This window comes from Eleutherodactylus coqui, chromosome 13 (genome assembly GCF_035609145.1).
Source record: "Eleutherodactylus coqui strain aEleCoq1 chromosome 13, aEleCoq1.hap1, whole genome shotgun sequence".
In the NCBI taxonomy this organism is placed as follows: domain Eukaryota; kingdom Metazoa; phylum Chordata; class Amphibia; order Anura; family Eleutherodactylidae; genus Eleutherodactylus; species Eleutherodactylus coqui.
Genome location: NC_089849.1, coordinates 64,260,402 through 64,284,408, shown reverse-complemented (window position 1 = coordinate 64,284,408; position 24,007 = coordinate 64,260,402). Strand labels below are relative to the sequence as shown.

Here is a 24,007-nt window from a genome sequence, read left to right as displayed (position 1 = left end):
CGCAGCATGCTCCATTTTTGTGCGCATTTGCACACCAAAGGTCCCTACAGAAATCTATTGGAGGTATACGAATGCACACTAAGGGCTCAGTCAGACAAGCGTTGTTTTTTGCGCACCTATGTGCGCTCCACGCATTAGCAAAATGCACGTGACTGTAGCTCCGTGCCCATTGTTTTTAAATATGAACATCACCTGTCCGACGCTTTTGGGGCTCCCGCGCAGTGATTTTCAGGGAAGGGCTTAAAATATAAGACCTTCCCTGAAAATCATCCCTAGCTGCTGTAAAAAATAAAAAAATATATACTCACCTCTCCACCGGTGGCTGAGCGCTGCCTGTGATTAGTCACAGCGAACAGCCTATCACAGGCAGTGCCCTGCCATTCATTGAATTTAATGAATGAATGAGTGCTGCCTGTGATTGGCTGAGCGCTTAGCCAATCAGACACAGCCCTTTCAGGAGATGAGGATTTTTAAATCCCCGCATGCTTTAAGAGCTTCAGAGCAGTGTTGGCATGGAAAAAGAACACGCGCCTGAGCCCCGCCACCGGCGTAGAGGTGAGTATATATATTTTTTTTTTTTACAGCAGCTAGGGAAGATTTTCAGGGAAGGGCTTATATTTCAAGCCCTTCCCTGAAAATTACTGCAGGGGTTGCCTGCAGCCCATTGCTTTCAATGGAGTCGGCTGCGGTCCCATTGAAAGCAATAGAAGATTGTGATCCTCTGCCACAGCTGTGATAGGGGTTTCCTTCATCCCCGCGGGGAATCCCCTCGTCACTGAACACAGTGTTCAGTGATGAGGGGACTCCCCGCAGAGATATTTTACATGCAGGGCAGGCCTTGCCCCTGCACGGATGTCCTATCTTTTGCAGGTGCAAAGATTTTGCGACTGTAAAAGACAGACATGTGACCACACCATTAGAAACCAATGGTTCCATCAGACACCCTTTTTTTGTGCACATAGGTGCGCTCAAAAAAACGCTAGTCTGACTGAGCCCTTAATACACGCACAAATGCGCAATACGCTGCGCAATGCTGTGCAAAAATGAACACATTTGGACCTAATTAGGCTAAATAGTCTTTTAAATGGGGGCGTTGTAGTGTCCATTGCGCAAAAATACCCTGCTCTGGGTGCGCAAAAGGTACAGTAAAATACACCAATATATGCACAAAAAACAAATTCACAACAAACGCGCATACGTTAATGTGAAGCCACCCTTAACCCCTTAGTGAGCGCACTATCGTGTTTTTATGTCCTGTCAATGCAACATGTGCATAAAGGAAGATCGCGGGGCAACCTCCCTTCATAGATCCCGGGTGCTAGCTGGTTCTTACATCGCAGCTGTTAACCTTTTAGGCCTCATGTCCACAGGGAAAATCAGGCCCGCCGCGGTTTCTTCATGCAGAATCCCGCAGCGGGTCCCTCCTTTCCCGCGGACATGAGGCTAAAAATAAGATTAAACTTACCTGCCCGGACGCTGTGGATCTTCCCTCAGTCGCGGCCGGATCTTCTTTCTTCAGCCCGACGGATGTGCTGCGCGCATGCGCCGGGCACTCCATTTTTTTTTAAACTCCTGCTCTCCCACGCTGGAGAGCAGAAATTCAGGTGCGGGTGTGCCGCGGATCCGGACGGCTTTCATAGGCTTCAACAGAGTGTTTTCCCGCACACGCAATCTGCGCCTCAGGGGAAAATGACATCCGCAGGTATTTAACTACCTGTGGGTCTCCAATGCATTCCTATGGGGCGCGGATCACGCTGTGGATTCTTAATTTTATTTTAGCAGTGGACATGAGGCCTTAAAGGGGTTGTCTCGCGAAACCAAGTGGGGGTATATACTTCCGTATGGCCATATTAATGCACTTTGTAATATACATCGTGCATTAAATATGAGCCATACAGAAGTTATTCTACTTACCTGCTCCGTTGCTGGCGTCTCCGTCTCCATGGTTCCGTCTAAATTCGCCGGCAGCTTGCTTTTTTAGACGCGCTTGCGCAGTCCGGTCTTCTCCATTCAGCACGAGCCGCTTCAGTGTGCTCCCCGCTACAGCTCTTCTGCGCATGCGCAGACGAGCTGTCACTGCTCGGGAGCGCGCTGGAGCGGCCATTCTGTACCTTCCTCTGTTAGAGGAAGGTGCAGAGCCGCCCAGCTGTCCGGAGAAGCCGCCCAGCTGTCCCGCCGTCCAGCTGTCCCGCCGTCCAGGTAAGTGATGGGCCGGGGGGGGGGGCTGTCGTCGCTGTCGCTGCGATGGGGGGGCTGTCGCTAGGCCGGGGGGGGCTGCCGCTGCGATGGGGGGGCTGTCGCTAGGCCGGGGGGGGGGGGCTGCCGCTGCGATGGGGGGGCTGTCGCTAGGCCGGGGGGGGCTGTCGCTGCGATGGAGGGGCTGTCGCTAGGCCGGGGGGGGCTGCCGCTGCGATGGAGGGGCTGTCGCTAGGCCGGGGGGGCTGTCGCTGCGATGGAGGGGCTGTCGCTAGGCCGGGGGGGGGCTGCCGCTGCGATGGAGGGGCTGTCGCTAGGCCGGGGGGGCTGTCGCTGCGATGGAGGGGCTGTCGCTAGGCCGGGGGGGCTGTCGCTGCGATGGGGGGGCTGTCGCTAGGCCGGGGGGGGGCTGTCGCTGCGATGGGGGGGCTGTCGCTAGGCCGGGGGGGGCTGTCGCTAGGCCGGGGGAACTAGCGCTGGGCCAGGGGGGTAAGTGATGGGTCGGGGGTGATGTTCACTGACAGGTGAAGGCCCCGGAGCCCAGCGCTGGGCTCCGGGGCCTTCACCTGGGCTCCGGAACCTAGCGCTGGGCTCCGGGGCCTTCACCTGGGCTGAGGGTCTAGCGCTGGGGAGCCGGGAGCGTAGCGCTGGGGAGCCGGGAGCGTAGCGCTGGGGAGCCGGGGGCTAGCGCCGGTTACCTGCTGCCTGGCTGCGGGGCGTCTGGTCGGCGGCTGCAGGGCGTCCGGTTGCCATGGAGACACAGCTGGCAGCGTCTCGGGAGCGCGCACGTCGGGCTGCAGCGAGCGACGGGGAAAGAGCCGGCGGCCATCTTGGGGAAACTTTTATAAGTTGCTGAAACGCTGGAACGGTAAGTACGAACCAGCTAGGAAAGTCATTTACAGGGGTAATTAGTAATGTATGTTTAATTAGGGGGACTGGGCAAAAAAAAAAAAATCACTGCTTCCTCGAGACATCTCCTTTAAGCATTTAAATCCCCCGAACCGTATGCCCCCCCCCCCCCCACACACACACACAATGAGATCGCAGGGAGTCGTGAAGCTGTCATGGCAGCCAAGGGCCCTTTAAAGGCTTTAGGGCAGTCATGGCAAAATGCCTATCAAGCCATTCCCGTGGGGTGGCTTGATAGACTGCCTGTCAGATAACAGTATGATGCAATGCCATAGCATTACATCATACTGCAGAAGCGATCAAAGCATTGCAAATTGTTGTCCCCTGTAGAGACTTACTAAAAAGTAAAAATAAAAACAATAAAGTATTACTAATCATTAAAAAAATAAAAAATAAAAGTTAAAAAAAAATGTTGCTATATTTGTGATTAAAGGATCTAAATAATAAAACAAAAATACATATTTGGTATTGAATTGTCCATAAAAGTCCGATCTATCAAAGTAACGCATATTTATCCTGCTGGATGAATGCTGTCAGAAAAAAAAATATAGATCGCCAGAAATGCACTTTTTTGGTTACCTTGTCTCCAAGAAAAAAATGCAATAAAAAGCTATCAAAAAGTTGTATGTATTCCAAAATGGCAACAACGCAAAATACAGGACGATCCGCAAAAAATGAGCCCTGCATAGCTATGTCAAGGGAAAAATAAACAAAAATATTGCGCAGAAGATGTTGGCAGAAAATAATTTTTAAAAATGTAATATCTTTGAAAAAAAATACTACATAAGCTTGGTATCGTAGTAATCGTACTGACCCATAGAATAGTTACCATGTCAGTTTTGTTGCAGTTTGGGCGCCGTAGAAACAAGACGCACCGAAAGAAGGGGGAATTTTATTTTTTTCCATTTTTCTCCACTTAGAATTTTTTTTACAGTTTTTCAGTACATTATATGGTACATTAAATAGCACCATTGAAAAATACAACTTAGCCTGCAAAAAAACAAGCCCTCATACAGCGACGTTGATGGATAAATAAAGGAGTTAGGATTTTTTTTAAAGGGAGAAGAAAAAACAAAAATGTAAAAACAGAAAAAAAATATGGTCCTTAAGGGGTTAAGGAGGTTTTGGCACAAAGTTCTTGCCAAAATCCGCATTAGATACACTCAGGGTGTTTTCTCACGGACAAGAAAATCGTTCGATTTTCGCGTCAGTAAAAAGCAGATAATGCAACCAATGATTCGAATGGTTTACTTCCCATCTGCAATGTTTTCACTGATGCCATGTTGAGAACAAAAAATCGTGGCATGCTCTATCTTTCTGTGATGTGCGTTTTTTTTATCTCCCATGTTTCCCCATGGAGCCTCTTTTTAAGTGCATCACAAAACAACAAACTTGTGTTGCAATTTTAACATTAGAAAGTCCTATTGACTTTTGCGATGAGGTTTTTATTGCAGGATTTTATTGTGGGCGGCAGTGATGCGACGCGAGATTCTAAAAAGCATAATTCACGCTCAAAAATCTCGGGAAGACATGATTTTGACACGATTTTCTCGCGTCAAAATCGCGATCGCTGAGTGAACCTAGCCTAAGGGTTCACATGGCGGGATTTTCCGTAATGCAAAAACGTCAAAATCTGCAGCTTTCTTCCTCAGTTTTTGGTGCGGATCTACACACAGATTTTGCCGTCAATGAGAAAAATCTGCATGTGGAATTCCGACGCTAAAATGCGCGTTTCCCCATCCAGAAGTGTCCCTGGCCTCCACATTATAATTCCACATGCAGGTTTTGCCCATTGAAAGGACTAAGTCTGCACGCAAATCCGCACCAAAAACTGTGGAGGAAAGCCTGGATTTGGATGTGATTTTTCGAGGCGGAATTCGCCGTGTGAACATACCCTCACATTGCGTATGACGCCGGTGAGTGGGGTCTTCGTAATCCCCCAGCTACGTACACACGGGTCACCGCCATATCGCACTCGCCAACGTGCGTTATTAAACGAACGTGAGGTGTTTTTTTCTGACAAAACCGCCTCCCATCACTTCTGTAAAGTAACAATCGTCCGGCGCGGCTTTCAGGCGCGTTAAGGTGATCGGCAGGTGCTCCCATTGTTTCCAATGGAAAAATCTCACAATGCGCGAGGCGTTTTACCGTCCCATTGACAACAATGGCCGAGGAACACAAAAGGATAGGACACGCCGCTATTTCTTCCCGCATCGCTGATGTATATACGACAAAAGAACGGAGTTCCGAATTGCGCAAGTTTTGCGCGTCTTGCAATGTACTGAAGTGAGACACTCGGCCGCGTGGAACCAGCACGAGTCTGTGTGCACTTTTATTCGCACCGCTGAGGTAAAATTCATTCGCAAAACCAAGCCTGTCGATTCCTCTCCACATTACCGTATTTTATCCGCCATTTTAAAAATAACTGCGATTTTTGATTTTTCACAAAATAAATGTCTAATTTCTGATTTTGTGATTACGAAACATTAAAAAAAAAAGTACTTCTCAAATTTACATTTTTGATCAAAAATCCCTGCCATACCCAGACATTTTAATGCCTGCGATGCCATTTTACCTCACGAAGGTACTTCACTAAACAACCGACCGAAAATAATTTGGCGCGAAGTGCGGGTGAGCCGCGCTGCTGCCCTCTGAGGTAAACCTAACCGACTAGATTCAGAAAACCGCCGACTTCAACGGCGAGCGACGCTAGAATGACAGCGCCGCCGCGGTGGGTCTACTGTACGTCACCATCAGCCATTAACTAAGTACCGCTCGAAGACAAGATGGCGACGGAGGGCGGGGGCTGCTGCGGGACGTCACGCTTCTGGCGCCACCAATCACGGTAAGCGGCTGCAGCGTCCAAGAAGATAGGCGGCTTTATCGTAAAGCGAAACGGCGTGCGAGCGGCTCTGAGACGTGAGGAACCTTTGTGTTGGGGACCGGCTGCCCACACCGAGTAGGGAAGGACTGGTCTAGAAATAGGTAAGCGCCATGTTTTGGGTGGGCAGAGCCTCCCTGGGCTGTGGGCGATGCTCTGTCATGTCTGCATGCATGCTGCTGTGGTGTACAGGCACCTACCGTTATACAGTAGGTAGCCCCTGGATACAAATACTAGAAAAGGTTAACCCTTTACAGTCATCTGCATTGATTGCGCATAAAATGTGTTCTGTCAGTCATACAAGTCACAACTTATAGACCAATGTAATAAACCGCCTTCCATCCAGGACTTTGATGAGGAAACATGCGCAGTGCAAGGCGAAAAAGTAAGTGAACCCCTGCGTTTAGGCTGCAAAATACATGAATGTCATTGTCGCTCGTGCGGCGGCGCAAATTGGCAATCGCCAGGAAAGCGTGTGCGTCCAGCGGTGTAATGGCGGTTGTCGCTAGCGGTTCCTGGTAGCTGTCAGCACTGAGCCTGCAAGTGTGCATGATGCCCAGCGATTGGCGCTGTTGCATGGGTGTTAGGGCGGGCGGGTTCACTCCAGTAGTATGTAACGGCGTATTATGTGCGCTTAATACACTGATTTTCACGGATCCATTGACGTTTGCGTGTAATAGACGCGCAGCTAATTCTATTTTCACCGCGTGTTACACGTGATAGACCTATTCCCGATGGGTGCGTGATAAACACAGTACACACGCAATTACACTGTGGCGGTTATATATACCGTCGCTAAGCAACTAAACGAAATAAAAAAAATGAGTCCGCGCATGACGGCGTGTGTGAGATACGCGGTCGTGCGCAGTAATAATCGCTACCATACGTAGCTAAATGCCGTCTCGCGGAGCCGCAGAAATCAGTGTTAACCACGCAGCGCTTTATGCATCCGCTCGTGTCAGCGCCGCCTTTAGCGTTACTGGTGCCACAGCAGCCCGAGGGTCCGATTACACCAGGCGATTATCGCATGAACGAGAGAATGAAGGCAGAGTTCGCTCATTTGCGCATCGAGGGCAGATTCGGCGTTGGCTCGTTCAGACGAGAATCATTCAGTTGTTCAGTTCTATAAGAAGGACTGAATGAGCGCAGGTTAAACCCAACGATTATCCTTCACTTTCACCGACGGCTTCCATTGAAGTCCAAGGAAGCTGTTCGACTCGCGGCCTTATCCAGAAGGAATGTCTATTCCGGATTGGTTGCGGGTTACCCGCATTATCGCCTACGACCGGCACGGGAAATTCTGTGCTGCGCAAATGTGACGGCCGGACCATCCGCAGCACAGAAAAAGAAGACAGGTAGGCGGGGTCACCGGCTGCCGTCAGGGCTGGAGTCCGCTGTCAGAATCCAGACCTGCGGTGTGCATGAGGCCTAAGGGCTCTCTCGCACATCAGCGCGGCAGAGCGCTGCGATTTAAATTGTGGTGCTCCGACTCGTTTTTGCCTCTGAAAGCAGCTTTAGCATACCATATCATTGATGAAGGGCGCTAAACGGACAACATAGAACAGACTCGGCTCGAAAATCCCGAGCGCATGTTGGAGAGGCTGCATTGAAAACAATGGGAGCCTCTGATGGCGTTTAGCGCAGCGCTGAGAGAATCGGCCGTGTGAAAGGAGTCTTGAGGGAACCCGTCTTCCTTTTACCATGCGATCTATGACAGACAGCTAACCGTGCTAGTAATAACATTTCCATATTTCACACTAGGTAATACACCCGTGCGTTGCATGGCGCGATAAGCGCAGGGATTGGTTGTTGAAAATTGGGCTTTCAAAGTTATTTCCTTCTATGTAATAAAATGAGCCCAGCAGCCACTCTTATGACAGCCGTCCACAAAAAAATCTGTGATGCCCATAGCAACCAATCATAGCGCAGCTTTCATTTTACCTCAGCAGCATAATATATAGCCACCAATCACAGTACAGCTTGCATTTTACCTCAGCAGTATAATATACAGATAGTCCCCGACTTGCGAACATTCGACTTACAAATTTTGCTAGATACGAACTATCTGTCCTGCACAGTATGATGTAATGCTATGGCATTACAGCATACTGTGCAGGGGCCGGACAGGCTTCTATCAAGCCTGATAGAAGCCTGTCCGGTCACATCGCGGTTGCTAGGCAGCCGGGGGCCTTCTGAAAGGCCCTAGGGCTGTCTATGCAGAGCGCCTATCAAGCCGTGCGCTTGATGGGCACTCTGCATAGACAGCCCTGGGGCCTTTCAGGAGGTCCCCGGCTGCCTAGCAACCGCACAGCGTCCCGTGATCTCATCGTGGGACGCTGTACGGGCCCCCTGAACGTCGGGTGCAGCGGGCACCCGGCGGCAGCAGTTCCGACGAGCCGCGCCGCTCGGCGGAACTGTTAACACTCCAAATACCGCTGTCAGCCGGCAACCGACGTTGTATGGAGCGGGATCCACCCGCTCCATACCATTTGTTCGACTTGCGAACAAAAGGGACTTGCGAACGGGCTCCCGGAACGGAACCTGTTCGCAAGTCGGGGACCACCTGTATAGCAACCAATCACAGTACAGCTTTCATTTTACCTCAGCAGTATAAGAAATGAAAGCTGAGCTGTGACTGGTTGCTATTGGCAACACAAATTACAAGGGAAGTCAGGGAGTTTTCGACTTAATTTTGCCATTTTACTGAAATCGGACCACAATGGTGGATTTGTATACGACACAAACTAACAGATTTTGCATTTTATACATGAGATTAGTTTTGCCTAACATGCACCGCCCGGTACCGTTACAATCTGTTTTTAAGGTTTTCCCACGCTGTATTAAAATGAGTTGAAGAGAGCAAGTTTTTTTTTTCTCGCCACGCCAAGCATGCCCCTCTTCTTGATTGGCGTGCATACTGACTTCTCTTCTATGCTGTAATCCCACACAGGTGCAGTAGTAAACCCTTCCGGCACGCCTCAGTTCTGCTGGTATGCTGTGTATGCACCTTTGGCCTCTCTCACATCGGTTACAGCGATATCGCCACTACAGAATCGCGGCGATATCGCAGCTCTGTCCCTATGATTTTGTAGTGTCAATGATTGTGTATTTCTTGTAAAAGAAATTGAGCGTTTCTGCTGTCCACGATAAAAGTGCATGATTTTTATTGTGAGAAGGTTAAGCCCTGGCTGCATTCCGTTAAAAAAAGGGGAATACTTGCCTAAAAGGTTTCGTCCGGGTCCTCCCGCTGCTCTCCGGAGCTCCGCTGGGCGTCCTGCAGTCCTCGTTCACGTACATAAGATCACTTCCTGGTTGCTGGATTCCTAAATCCTGCCTCCAGAAAGCTATGGCTCTGATTGGTTTATTCAGCGCTGCTCAGCCATTCATTCCAGCGTCGGGTGAACCAATGCAATGGCTGAGCATTGGCTGAAGAACCAATCAATAGCCAGCGTGTTGTGTAGGTGGAATTTATGAATTGGCAAATCAATGCGGCCCAGCTAATTCATAAATCTTGCCTCCACAATGCGCTGGCTGTTGATTCGTTCTCTAGCTGCACCTCATCCAATCAATGCAGTGCTAGATGAACCAATCACGGCCATTACTTCCTCGAGGCAGGATTTATGAATCCAGGAAGTGATCTTCTGTGGGCGACCGGAATTCGTTATGCATGCTTTTCAAGAACAGAATTGGGCCTGGCATAGCGCTGAGGGAGAAATATAAGGCCGGGCTCACACGGGCGGATATTTATTGAATCCGCGGTCGGTGTCCACACGGAGGATCCGCAGCAAATTGCATGCATTCAGCGGTATGTAAAATCGCTTTTTCGTTTACACTAGCGGAAACAAACTGCGTATTCCGCGAGTGAAGAATCACAGCATGCTCTAATTTGAGGACTCTGAAGTCAATAGAAGCTGTCTTTGCGGATGGGCCATTAAAATGAAAACTGTACTGCCCATGACTGTTGAGCGTCTGTGGTCATCCACAGCACAGAAAAAGCAGGTACACATGGTCGCTGAGTGGGGTCACAGCTGGATTCTGCTGCGAGAACCCGGATCGTGCCTGGGAGCCCGACCTGACGCTTTTTAGCTCATTGGAATACAGTGTGGGAAAACTTCAAGAGCAGATAGTAAAGGTAGCGGGCAAAACCAAATGGTGATAAAGTAATCTTATTAGCAGCGCTGTTAAAGGCTTGTTGTGGATTGCCTTGGTAAAGCTTGATGACAGGTTCCTTTTAACATTTTCTCCAATAGCTGAATGAAAAAAGGTGTTTCAGTAAATAAAGGCAATCAGAAGTTTGGGTTTAACAGGTGTTTAGTAAGACCTTATCTGGAATACTGTTCAGGGCACCCACTTTAAAAAAGCAAATTCAGAGACGTTACCAAGATGGTGAGTGGTCTTCAAATCATGTCCTATGAGGAACGGTTAAAGGATCTGGGAATGTTTAGCTTGTAAGAAAGAAGGCTGTGAGGAAACTTAATAGCTGTCTATAAATATCTGAGGGGCTGTCACAGTGCAGAGGGATCAGCCCTATTCTCATCTGTACAAGGAGAGACTAGAAGCAATGGGATGAAACTGAAAGGGAGGAGACACAGATTAGATATTAAAGAGAACTTTCTGACAGGGTGATCGATGAGTGGAACAGGTTACAACAGGAGGTGCAATAAAGTAGGCTGAGAGGAGACTTGGGCCCCCTGCACACGGGCGGAAATTCCGCGGCGGGATTTCCCACAGAATTTCCGCCCGTGGAAGCTGCCATAGGATTGCGTTAGAAAATGCAATCCTAGACAGACAGCCGTGATTTGTCCATGTGAAATCACGCGCAGAAAATAAAACACTGCATGCTCTATTTCTGTGCAGGGCTCGCATAGCCCCGCACAGAAATGTCACTCCCCGGCCGCCGACTCCGCTCTGCGGGATCCGACCCAGCCGTCTGCAGGCGGCCTTAGGCTTCCTGCACACGGGCAGATTTGCATTATGAAATCAGGAGCGGGATTCCGCCTCCGGATTCTGCAGGAAATCCAGTCCATAGCATGCTTTAACAATATGCAATTTTCCTGCCCACTAGCAGAAATCGACTGCGATTTTTCTGCTGGCGGGCGGGAAATCACAGCATGCTGTGATTTTGTGTGGGCTACGCATGGTTGGCTTCCGTTGAAGTCAATGGAAGCCATCCATCCCACGGCGATTCTGCAATCATTAGAGAATGGTTGCGGCAGCCGCGTCATCGCCATAATGACAGCGCGCCATCCTCTGTACTGAGCATGTGCGACGGCTGACACATCAGCAGCAGAGGAGAAGACAGAGAAGAGGTACGCGTGGATCACTGGCTGGTCACCAGGTTTAACTCCGCTGTGGGAATCCCTCCAGGTCACGTCACCTCCAGCCGGCCGAATTTTTTCTATTTCTTGTGATGTAGCGTCCATTCTCAGCATTCTGCTTCCTGCAGGTCAGAGTATGCTATGTCACTAGGGACGTAGCATTCCCTGCCTAGCAGGGAATGCCAAATCATCAGCAGCCTGCTGTATCTGAAGGGCTGTCCCAGTGCAGAGGCATCAGCTCTATTCTCATTTGCACAAGAAAAGACTAGAAGCAATAGGATGAAACTGAAGGGGAGGAGACACAAATTAGATATTAGACAGTGAGGGGGATGAATGAGTGGAACAGGGTGCCATTGGAGGTGGTAAGTTCTCCTTCAATGGAAGTGTTCAAACAAAGGCTGGACAAATATCTGACGGTGATGTTTTAGTGAATCCTGCATTAACCAAAGGGTTGGACCTGATGACCCTGGAGGTCCCTTCCAACTCTAGCATTCTAGGATTAAAGGGATATTCTGGCCGTGGGGGCCTTTTTTGGCCACTGGCATGTCCTGGACACTACAGTTATATGTGGATATGCTAACATAGGTCAGATTTATATATATTTTTTGTGTATAACATTAAATCCCCAACATGATGTGCACTAAAGATGGCACCATCAGCTCAGACAGGATACCAATCCTACAATGTACAACAACCAATGCATAGTGTGCACGCCCCTGAAACTGCTGATTACAGGAGAAATCTGTCAAAAACTCCTGCGTACTGCTACTGATTATCATTGCTGCCAGCACATTTTCAAGATTTTGTGCTCAGTTAAACATCACTGGCACAGACATGCCGACTCGGTATGGATGGAGAGATGCTGAACATTCTTGCATGATGTGCATTCATGAGAAGCAGAAGGAACAGGCACTGTGATGGTCGCTGTTACAACGCCTGCCAGACAGCTAGGACAGCAGTGCTAACGGATCGGATCCATGGGAGACCAAATGATTGGCATGAGGGGGGCATCAAAGGAGGTATGGTTTACAACTGAAATCAAGCTAAATTTATATACAATGTAAATTACTATCTTTATATGTGACCAGGAAAATGGCAATTTTGGAATACCTCTTTAATTAAAGGCACACAAGACCTGGTTTCTGACAGACCTGTTCTCAACAGGTTAGTGTGAACCATGGCTGTATGCAAGCAACTTTCAGAAGATGCGTTAGAGACGCATGAGGCTGGAAAAGGCTACAAAGCATTGCTAATGACCTAGGTGTACATCAGTCCACCAAATGTACACCCAGTACAAATTTATCTACAAGTGGAAAAAATTCAGGACTAGTCCCACTCTTTTTAGGAGTGGGCATACGGTTAAAGAGAACCTGTTATGGCATAGAATCAGCAGGTCTGGATGCAGAACTTCAACTGTGGCCCCACTGACTCTAACCCTTGATGGGTTCTTCATAGTAGTGGTCCCCACTGTTTCTCTATTGGTGATGCTGGACTTGACTGATAGCTTGATGTCATTCATAGAGGATGAGTGATGGGGACCGCCCACTTGACACATTAAGGCCGCCCTGAGCCAGAACTATGAAGAGCCCATCCAAGCGAACGATGGTAGCAGGTCCTCTTTAAGATTACTCTAGGAGCAAACCAAACGATTGATCTTAAAGGAGGATCTGAGTGTCATTAAATTCAAGGGTTCATTTACTTTTTTCTTTCTGCACTGTGGATCTTTTCTCAGTGTACTAAATTAATGACGTGAGCGGTACGATTGTTTATCTAAGTCAAATTGTTTTTCTATAATCGGACATCATTGTACTCATTGGGATCTGTGCCTATATGACCAACCTTGACCTCCTGAATGTGTAAAGACCTGCCAGCTTGTAGCTTTGTACAGGACAGCAGGCCTGATGACAACTGATTGCCGGGGATTCTAATTGACTGATCCTCCCTTCCCCTGTTGGTTAACTACTGATGACCTATCCTGATAGGTCATCAATAGTTTACTCCCGGACAACCCCTTTTAAGGTCCTTTTTTGTATGGGACAACGATCAGGCAAACGAGAACGAGCATTTGGAAATGTGACCCAATTGTTGCCTGGTGTATATGTGCCCAGTAGTTGATGGCTATCTTTTGTATGTACAGTTATTCACAGATAGCTATCAACCACTGATAGGACCGACCACTGGACATCTAAGCTCAAAGTGAACAGAGACATAAATGAATAAAATACAAGTAAGGCCTCATGTACACAGGCGGATTGGATTCCACATGTGGGAGCCCGCAGCGGAATCTGACCTTGCCCACGCCAGTGGACACTGCGGGTCTTCTGCTTACCCGTCCGGGTCTTCATTTTCTTCTCTGTGGATGTGTGGGGATGTGCCGGGCAGCGCGCCACCGCACATGCACAGAGAAGTGTTATTTTTTTTTCTTAAAACTCTTGCTTCCTCACAAAATTGCGGACAGCCCGCAGATCGGATGACTTCCATTGACTTCAATGGAAGCTGTCAGTGCTGGATCCGCACTGAAATAGAAGATGCTGAGATTTGTTTTCTGGACCAAAAGGTTCGCAAATCAAATCCGCATGCTTTATTTGCGGACCCCATGTTTCCCTATAGGCGGCTTGATTTGCACATATTCTGCAAATCAAATCCGCCTGTGGGCGTTGAGCCCTTATACTGAAGCTTTCCACATGAACTATCTATCAATCTGTCCAGCATTTCCTGCTCTATAACATGATGCCTGTGGTTTGGACAGTATTAGTTGTTTTTTTTTTTTCAGATGTCAACTTTTCAAAAGCCGTAACTTTTTTATTTTTCTGTCGACATAGCCATGAGGACTTGTGCATTACAGTGTGATCTCTTAAGTTTGTATTGATTGGTGGAGGGCCACAGTGTGAAAAAAACATGAATTTTGTTTTATATATATATTTTCTCCTTTTACTGCTTTCATTGTGTGGTGTAAATGACAACCTTTTGCTGTTTGCCAGTACAATTACAACAATGCCAAAATTATACACTCATTGTAAAAAATCAAGTGCCTAGAATGAGACTTTTTATGAGTGACTGTAACGTGTTATAAGTGAGCAAAAGCATCATTTATTATGGAAAACTGACCCCTTGAAGGGAAGCTCTAGTACCCCGTTGGGCCACCTCTAGCATGGACGCAAGTTGTGATACAGGTGGGAATGGAGGCATGCAGGTTCTGTTTGGTATCCTGCAGCATTTTGCTCCACATTTGCTGTAACTGAGCCTCTAGATCTTGCAAACTCATACCAGTCCAGTTTTGTCATTCACAACACCACAGCAAACGGAGGTCAACAGTGCGTGGGTGTCAGTCAGTAGATGTAATGGGCGTCCTGAGACCACACGTCCTTCCGCCGAGCACCTGAAAATGGGTCCGACAGACACAGGGGCCTGTAATGATGGTGCCAACTGTCTGGTTGGCGGACAAAAAAAAACAGTTGTAGCTGCTCATGCTTGTTGGACAATCGTCTCTTCTGGCTCTCTGTTGAGGGCATCCTGAGTCTGTTCACCTTGACTTCGTGCCCTCGCACATCTACTGGACCCAACACTTCCTAATAGTCAGAATGGCCCAGTGGACGGGCAATTCGTTGATACGACCATCCAGCTTCTCGCATTCCAATAATGCGCCCCTCTCAAATTCTGTTAATTGGGCAGAATCTCTTCTCTACGTCGTAGAGGCGTGTAGTGCAATCAATCAATCAATCTTGGTATTTGTATAGCGCCAACTTATTCCGCAGCGTGTAGTGGTCAACAAGCGCCACACAAGTGGCCTCTGAGAACCTTTTGATACAATGAGTGTATGTATTTAATTTTTTTTTTTAGGTTTTTACACTTTTGCACAATAAAACACCATTAAAAAAAAAATTTCTCTTTTGCATCGCTGCATTCAAAGACCCAAAATCTATGGAGTTAGCTGTGTGAGGGCTGTTTTTGTATGAAGAGCTGTAGTTTTTATTGTACCATTCTGGGGTACATAAGATGTATTTCAGCACTAATAACATTTTCTTGGGGATAAAATGCATTAAATCTTTTTATGGGTCGTTACAGATGCAACTATGCCAAATGTAGGTTTCTTTTTCTTTTTTTTTTGTCCCTATAGGGAACTTCAGCCTGTGATTTCTGTGATCACTCAAGTAACCGTATATTACCTCTGTTCTTGGGTATGACAAGTAATGGCAAACTTGAAGGCCCTCGGGCGATTTAGATGTGAAGGGCCAATGACATCAGATGGAGCTCACTTCCCGTGTTAACCCTTCACATGCTGAAATTAACATTGATTATAATATGTAAGGAGTTAATGGTGGGGATCTGCAGGACTCCAGCATTTTATACTAACTCCTTTTCCCAGGAAGGGAGTTAACACCCCTCCACACCCCATTTAAACAGAATGTACCACCAACAATAATATAAACTGGTTTGTATGAACATAACATGATTATTGCCAAATCATCAAGAATCGATCACCTTGCTTTATCATCAAATGGTGCTTGTTGTGGGCAGTCGTCTCCCTGTATAAAAGGACCCTTAAAGCATTAGAATGATGTGTTTGAGTAACCAAGGGAAGAGGCATTGCTATGGACAACAGGTTGCCTCGCTTGGGGACATAATTGAGGCTTGGAAAGTTGGTGGAAATTTTGGACTGCCGAACTTGTGTGCATTTGACTCCAACCTTTTTTGTCTGCTTTTGGAAGAGTGGAAATAAGTCACAGATTATAAGGCATTCTTAACACACTTGACGTCTCCACCCCATCCCTTTTCTCCATTAGACTGCAATGGAGAGCTGGCCATACGTGTGTGTTTCTCTACTATAATCTATGCCAGTATTTTTCATTGTTACTATGCCAAAAACTCCTTAGGGCGCCTTCACACTGGTGATAAAATCATGTGATTTTTCTTTTTTTTTTATTTATTTATTTATTTTTTTTCATGTGATGCGAGCGCAAAAGCAGAATTATGGAACCATTGATTTTGAATGGTTTCCTTCACATTTGCAATTGTTTTCACTGATGCGATGTCGTGAGAGAGAAAACTCGCGGCATGCCCTATCATTCAGCGATTTTGATTAATTTTTTTTCCCCCTTTCATGTTTCCCTATGTTCCCTATGTTTCCTTTTTATTGCATCGCACAGCACAAACTTGCGTTTATCGTGCGATGTGGTTTTAACATTGGAAAGTCCTATTGACTTTCGCACAACAAAAATCGTGTTAAAAAACGCACAAGAAAATCACAAGTGGCAATGATGTTTTTGCAAGAAAAAGCAGTGCTGACGCTCAAAAAAATGGTGGGAAAAAAGATGTGATTTTTATTTGTGGCGATATCGCGATCACCAGTACGCATGAGTTCTTACTGAAAATAACATATAAGGTTATGGTCATACTTTGTGCTGCCTGTTGAAAGCAGAGTTTGAGCCCAGTGCGAGTAATCCTTAGAGACATGGCTTTCATCACCTGCTGTACACGAGCAAAGAAACCTAGGTCTTCAAAAACAAACAAACAAGCAATAATAATGCACTCATTTGTGGCTGGCATGTCTCAACTTCTTTTTTTCAAAATGTATGTTCTTCCAGTTGGTGGTTATGCCAGTTTTGGCTTCCCGCCTATCAGATGTCTATAACATATTCTAAAGTTTGATATTGTCCGATTTGCGTCTTCATTAACTTCCATCTACTGTTGGGGGGGGGGGGGGAGTGCACAATAAACACAGAAAATTTGAAACTAAATCTAGAATCTAGTGCATTAATTGCCTTGTCATACTGTGTTTTAGAATGACCCATTGGGCTTTATTCATTGACTGACAGCCATGCATGAACGGTTATCGCTTAAAAGACCACCTGCTGGATAGCTAAGCCCCAAAAAAGCAAAAACTTAAAACAAAAAAAATTAATGCTTTTCCTTCAAAACTTTCAAAACAATATGAAAATCTTCTCAGCTGCTCCTATAACATGTTGCCTACAAACCACAAATTTTGAACATGTTGGTCGGTTCCCCTCCTGGAACTGGAACAAACCTAGTAAACGGAAAGTAGATGTTACTGTATGTAGTTGGTTTTCTTCCTTCTGAGCAGTGAAACAAATAGCTGCTTGTATTCGGTTTTCTTTAAATTTAAAATACAACTCATTGAGTTGGGTTAACTAATTGTAATCGAATCAGAAATGTGGAATTTTGGACCTCAATAGAATTGAAACTGATTTCTTCCACAGAGGCAACTTCTGGTTTGAGACTAAGTACAAGAAAATGTGCACAGTTCTCCTATTGTGGCAAAGTGCATCAGGAGGAATATCTTCTTTCCATTGTAGTTGTCATACTTCATAAAGTGCCTGACCGTCTTGCATCTCTTGACATAGGAGCTCCTTTTTATGCTTTTAAAGGCCACGATTTAGCGACTTGGACAATCCACAACCTTCAGGGCCTCAGAATCATAAAGCAATTAAAGAATGCGTTTGGTGCTACTGGACTCGATTCTTACTAGCATTTTAGGGATCAGTTCTTTTTGTCACACCAAGAACAACTTTTTAGAAGAGTGAAGAAGGGCAAACGTTTCCAGATATATTGGAGGGTTTCTATTCTTTCCGCATCAGGGGTCAGATTATCTTCTTGACTTTGACAGTAGTGTCTTCATTAAGGTCAGTTTGGGTACGTTTCAAGAGCCAGATGTTTGTGGAAATGGCTATCCATTCCTTAAAAATAAAACATTTTACTTGTGTTTGATTCTTTTGTTGCTTGCTTGAAGGACACTCTCCAAAATGACTTTTTTTTTTTCTTGGTTTCGATTGTACCTTTTTTCGAGTCAGAGTAAATCGGCTACGGAAGAAACTAGATTACACACAATGCAATTTCCCACTCTTTAAGCACCTGCGTTGCGTTTTAAAGGTCGTACTCAGCCGTACATATTAAGGGACCTTTCCAAGGGCTTTTGCCAAGTAGCTAATGTACATTGATCTCAACTGCAGACACTCATCTTTTTGGGTTGTTTTCTGTTGATGTCTGAAAGTTCTTATTGCCTGGATACTAAATTTACCAAAACTCCTGCATGTTATACATATTGTTGATTTAAACTTGTACAATAAACTGTATTTCACTAAAACAGTTTTTTGTTTCAATGCTTTTAATCTTTAGCAACTTTGTTTTTTGCTCTTATTTCCTTCTTAGTTTAAAAAAATAAATGATTGATCTTGTAAGCCAGGTCATAGCGAAAAGTAACTAAATCAAGGTTTTGTAGACGCTATATTATGGCAATGATGTCCATAACATATGTTAAAATTATATGCCTGGCCATTTTTTTTTCTTGCGAGGTTCCATTGGGATCTTTCAAATATGTCTCGCCGAAGGAACAAGAATATTAGTCCTTCCAGGAACCGAACAGACAGTGATGATCCTAAAGATTTAGACAGAAGAATTTTTGTTGGCAATCTACCTACAGAGAGCATGAGCCGGGAAGATATGGGAGACCTGTTTTCGAAATATGGAAAAATTATTGGTTAGTATTGTTTTATGCTGTTTCATTAAACAAAGTTGTACAGCAGTTGTAATTTTAGTTGTAAACTAAAACCACCTATTGTATGGGTGACTTAACTTCAGTACAGAAGGTGCATGAAAGTCATGAATATGTATTTAAAAAAAATCAATGTAGAAATTATTTTGTATGTGTATAAATTATCTATCCATGAAAGTATTTTGTTCCAATATAATAAAAATAAGTCACTAGTTAAGTGCTAAGAACAAAAGCATGATATATTTTGTTCATAGAACAAAATATATCATGCATGAACAAAAGCATCAATATATTTGACTGGCTCTGTTTCTGTAAACATTTTTTATAGAATTTTTTTTTTTTTTTCTTTATTCAACCCCACCCCCCTCCCTTTTATCTGAAACAATGGTTTCCAATAGCTCTTGGTTTTGCTTAACCCTTTAAAAACTGTCTTGAGCATTTTATACTCGAGTGCATCTAAGGACATATGGATTGGAGCCTTTTCCTTTCGCTGTAACAAATATTAATTTTTCAGCACTCACCATGTTCCATCACTATGGATTTGTCCAGTATGAACGTAAGGAAGATGCTGAAGCAGCTGTGCAGGGCGAAAGAGGTCGCATGTACAAAGGGAGTAGATTAGGTAAGGCAAAGATTTAGCCGATACGACATCAGAATAAAATTTTTAAAAATTCTTACCGCAAGTTGTTACATTTTTTTTTTAAGCTTTTTTTCAACTCTTACATTTTTGCAATATAGTGGTTACCTTTTCCATTTTGTAGTGCATGCATTAATTACGTAGACCATGGTAGATTTACTGAAATGGGTTACTCCACCATTAGTCGGGTTCTAAGTCCCCCACTTGAATGGAGTGGTCTTCATGCATGGATGCTACAGCTCTATTCACGGTCTATGGGACTGCAGTAGCAGAGAGCATCTGACCAGGAAAGAAAGCTACGACCTGTACTATTAAGTTACATTTGTCCAGCACGGTGAACACGCGTGTTTTTTTTTTTTTTTAAAGAATTGCTAGTTTTGATCACACACAAAAAATCCAAATGGAGATTAAAAGTCATATGTATTTCAAAATGGTATTAATGGAAACATAAGCTCGTCCGCAAAATATGGTGACTACAGTGATGCAAAATATTTAGCATGAAAAACGCTTTTGAGTAAATTTTAGTAAAAGAAAAATGTATATTAAATTTGGTTGTCACTATAGATTGCTTGGTTATTTGCCATCCCACTTTGAAATGGCCGAATTCTAAAACCCCTGTGGAGTCTAAACGCTTACTTTACCCCATGAGGGGCGACATTTTCAAAATGTCTTTTCACTTGTTTCCTTATGTCTTAACACCTCAGGGCCTCTGTAATCCTGAAATGCAACCTAGTAAAATGTCCTAATAAAAGGAAGGTACCAAAATCCATAAGGTTCACCTTCAATTCTGAGGCGTGTGGTTTGAGTCATGTTGCACAATATGTAGGATATTTCTAAAACATCGCTTCAGTGTTGAGTTTTGCTTCTATGATCATTTTTTTTCTCTTTTTGCTGTGTTTAAAGTAAAAAAAATACATAAAAATATTACAATTTGAAAATCTGTGTAACGGCATTTTAAAATTTCTCCTCCACTTGGCTTTAATTCCTGTGAAAAACCTAATGGTTAATAGACTTTGTAGATGTTGTTTTGAACACTTGGAGGAGTGCAGGCTTTAAAATAAGGTAATTAATGGGGGTTTCTAATTTGTCCAGCAAAGTTACTTCAGAACCGAATTTGTCCTTTAAAAAACCGTTTGTGAACGTTTTATTTTTTCCACTGTTTGGAAACGTGCTGCTGTACCTATAAGCATAACACCTGGGTACTACAGCATTCATTTGTGTTTTGGATCATTTTACTTACTATTGATCTGCACAGAGCCTCCTCCCAAGTCTTGCTTGAAGGATAGGTGATGGAAATTTCTTTCACCAGGGGTGACTCGGGAACCCTGCCCAGCACTCGCTGAATGGTAATGGCACAATAAAGCTACAGGTAGGTATAGTACAATGGAGAGGCATTTATTGTCATAGCAAGAAGTAGGCAGAACTAGTAGGCTCAATGCAGTGCATAAGTGCAGGGTGTAAAGAAATGCATAAGTTGCCTACTGGAGAGCAAACCTTAATTAGCCCCCTATGGCCAGCTGCACACTACCAGATTTACATTGCGGAATCCGGGGTGGGCGTCAAGCTCCGGGTTCCGCAGCAAATACCTTCCATTGTATGTATGGAAAAGCGTTTTTTTCCTGCACATGAGTGGAAATCAACTGCAATTTTTCTAGCCGTGGAGGAAAAATCACAGCATGCTCTAGTTTTGCGTGTATTCCATGCGGATAGCTTCCATTGAAGTCAATGGAAGCCTTCTGACCCGCTGCCCTTCTGCACGGATACCGCGTCATCGCTGGGCGATGATGCAGGAAAAGCGTTTAAAAAAAAAAAACTGGACTGCGCATATCCGACGGCGTGCTGTGCAGGCTCTCTGCAGTATAGAAGAGAAGACCTAATGACAGGTACGCGCAGCGCATAGGGTTGGATTCCGCTGTGGGCTCCCAGCGGAGCGTCAGTGGGTTTAGATTGGGGTGTAATTGCTCAATAGCGGGGCCAATTCATACAGGAGCCAGCGTCCCTTTTACATGGGACAACAGTTGGGTACACGACTCCACAAGCGCTGCCGTCGCTGCTAAGGTCGTTGACACTTGTGTAGAGCATTTAGACTGGCAGACCTCGCCGGCTTCTCACTCAGCGTCTCACTCAGCGTTTCACCCTCTATGTGAAGTGGGGAGCATTTACACTAAACGACAATCCCACAAACCAGCGGTGGTCTTTATGTTGTCTGAAAGTCAGTGATAACGAATAGTAAACAATGTTTTTGCATTTATACTGGACGATTATCGATCAATTTAGTTAGTTTGGACAAATTTTGAGCGATAATCCTCCCATATAAATGGCCCTTAAGACTAGTAAGGGGCACGTAGACTGTGGCATATGACAATTAGATTCCTTTTTGCCCGGCCTTTGCTTCCACCGCAGAATGTGGAATTCAATGATTTTGTCAGGCCTTCTGGGGAGGATTGCGTTTCTTCAGAGTTTTTCTCTAAGGAGCACCTTCTCTCTGAAACTGGGTGATGAGCAATAAAAAAAAAAAGAATGCTACCTGTCTTCAAAGAGGTTGCTAATTGTGTTCTATATAAAACAAACAAGGAACATACTAACAATTTGTTGACCTCAAAGGAACATTGGTATACAGCTCCATCTTTAAAAGGGTTTTCCGAGTTATTGGTGGCTGTTGCTATACTTCCCCCGCCGTGCTCTCCCAGTCTTCTGTTTTCAAGTGTTTCAGCGGGCACATGGGTTGTTTACTCACGTGATCGGAGCAGCCAGTAGAATGCCTGGCAGTGACATCAATGATAGCGTCCCGTAAACCCGCTATGGGGGTTTTCTACATTCCATGTGACAGATTTCTGCAATGTTTCCAGGCCTTCTGGTTGGGTGAGGTCACCTGTCAGATGCCATGGCTCTCGATCGCCGAAATGGTGGTCCGGCACTGCGCTGAGTATATTTTACGGTATATAATTTTTGGCACAAGGGACTCAAAAGTTTGTAAAATAACTTTGTAAACCCTTTAAACACCTTTCTGCCCTGTAGTTTAATATTAAATTCTGGGAACTATGCAGGTGGGTGACAGCTACATTATACAGCTGAAGCCCCCTGTAACCGGCAGGTGTTCAACCTCTTAGATGGTGTGGACAATGCCATCTAACTAGTTAGATGAAGGAGGGGTGCCTCTATCCCTTCCTTGTCCTTTTTAAAGTATAACTAAACTTTTTAAAAACTTTTGACGTGCTAATGAAGTCGGAAGTTTGATCAGTGGGGTACTGAGACACCTCCCTCTCACCCCCACCCCCTTCGCTAAAATGAGTGGGCTGAGTGCTGTGCTTGTTCAGCTTTTATTGCTAGCTGTGTACAGACCCCATAGCCTATCAGTGGAACCCATACACCACTCGAAGCAGTTGAATTGGCATCAATGCTTCTACCTTTTCTTTTAACAGTTGTGGGCACCCGGACCACACCAATCACCACTTCTGACATGTCTGTATGAAATAGCAGAAGCTTTTATGGAGTTTAGCTGTCTTTTTTTTTTTTTTAAGGTGTTAACATTTTACTGTGACACCCATTTACTGATTGCTTTTGAATATCTGTACTTGGAGCTCTTTTATATGAGAGATTTATATAATTTAACGGAGAACCTTGTGAAAACCAATTTGCCAATCTTTACCTGACACCTACATCTTCGAAATTCTTCAGTACCATGTAATTTTCTGGAGCAATTGCTTAGCAACCGCGTTTCACATATCCAGCATTGTCCCATGATGAGTGATCCCTGATGAGCATTGAGGGATCACTAAAATAGCAAGTTAAATTAGTTTTTGTGTGCGTGGGCGTAACAGTATGCTGAGTGTTAAGGTGATGAAATATTAGCTCCATGTTTCCTAAGCTGAGTTTTGGAAATTATTTCTTCACGTTGCGTTCTTAAAGAGAATTGTAGGGGTTTTGGTTTTAGCACCATCAAGGTGTATCTCTTTTCTTATGATTATTCTACACAGGATAATTATTTTTGAGTCCTTATTTATCTAGTGAGATTATTGCTTGTATTACCTGGCAGCTGATCTTTTGCTTTAAGTTTGCTACAAATTCTGGATGTTGGTCTGTTGTCCTTTTAACCCCTGAAACCACTGCCAACGCGCCTTTCTGGTGGCCGGTAAGGGGTCTTATTCTAGAGCACCTTGGTTTTCTGGCTCTATACAGCAAGCTCTGCAAGGGTTTCTCATGCTGGCTGGAGAGAGCCTCCTCTAATGACTGGGATCAGAAGAACCTCTAACTGCCTCTAGTTGCGGTGGTCAACCGCGGCCGCAGCACACGTGTGGTTTTACAGCAACGGTGCTCCTTCTATAAAGCCATAAACGTCTACAATGCAATCAAGTGGTGGCGGTGGTTGGTTGCCAATGCAACCATGAGTCTAACAAAGGATCTACCTTTGACATCTGCATATTGGGCCTGCCCCTGACAGCATGGCAAAGTCTCACATTGGAACTTAAAAGGAAAAAAGTTTGCTTCTGGAAAAGAAAAATCTCAAGTAAAAAAAAATGATGTTTTTCTACAAAAAAATATTGTAGTGGAAGGGG

The 24,007-nt window shown here is 45.1% G+C and overlaps 1 protein-coding gene across 2 annotated transcripts in view; it reads left to right on the top strand.

The window, feature by feature from the left end:
* Positions 1-5,949: 5,949 nt before the first annotated feature.
* The window catches only part of NCOA5 (nuclear receptor coactivator 5), a 40,716-nt gene continuing 22,658 nt past the window's right edge, over positions 5,950-24,007 (top strand). The window contains exons 1-3 of one of the 2 annotated variants that reach the window (XM_066586723.1): positions 5,950-6,090; positions 18,615-18,799; positions 19,329-19,436. In XM_066586723.1, the coding sequence (XP_066442820.1) occupies positions 18,637-18,799; positions 19,329-19,436 (271 nt within the window). In that variant the 5' untranslated portion in view covers positions 5,950-6,090; positions 18,615-18,636. The remainder of the gene's footprint in view (positions 6,091-18,614; positions 18,800-19,328; positions 19,437-24,007) is intronic. The other variant, XM_066586724.1, reaches the window with a different exon arrangement.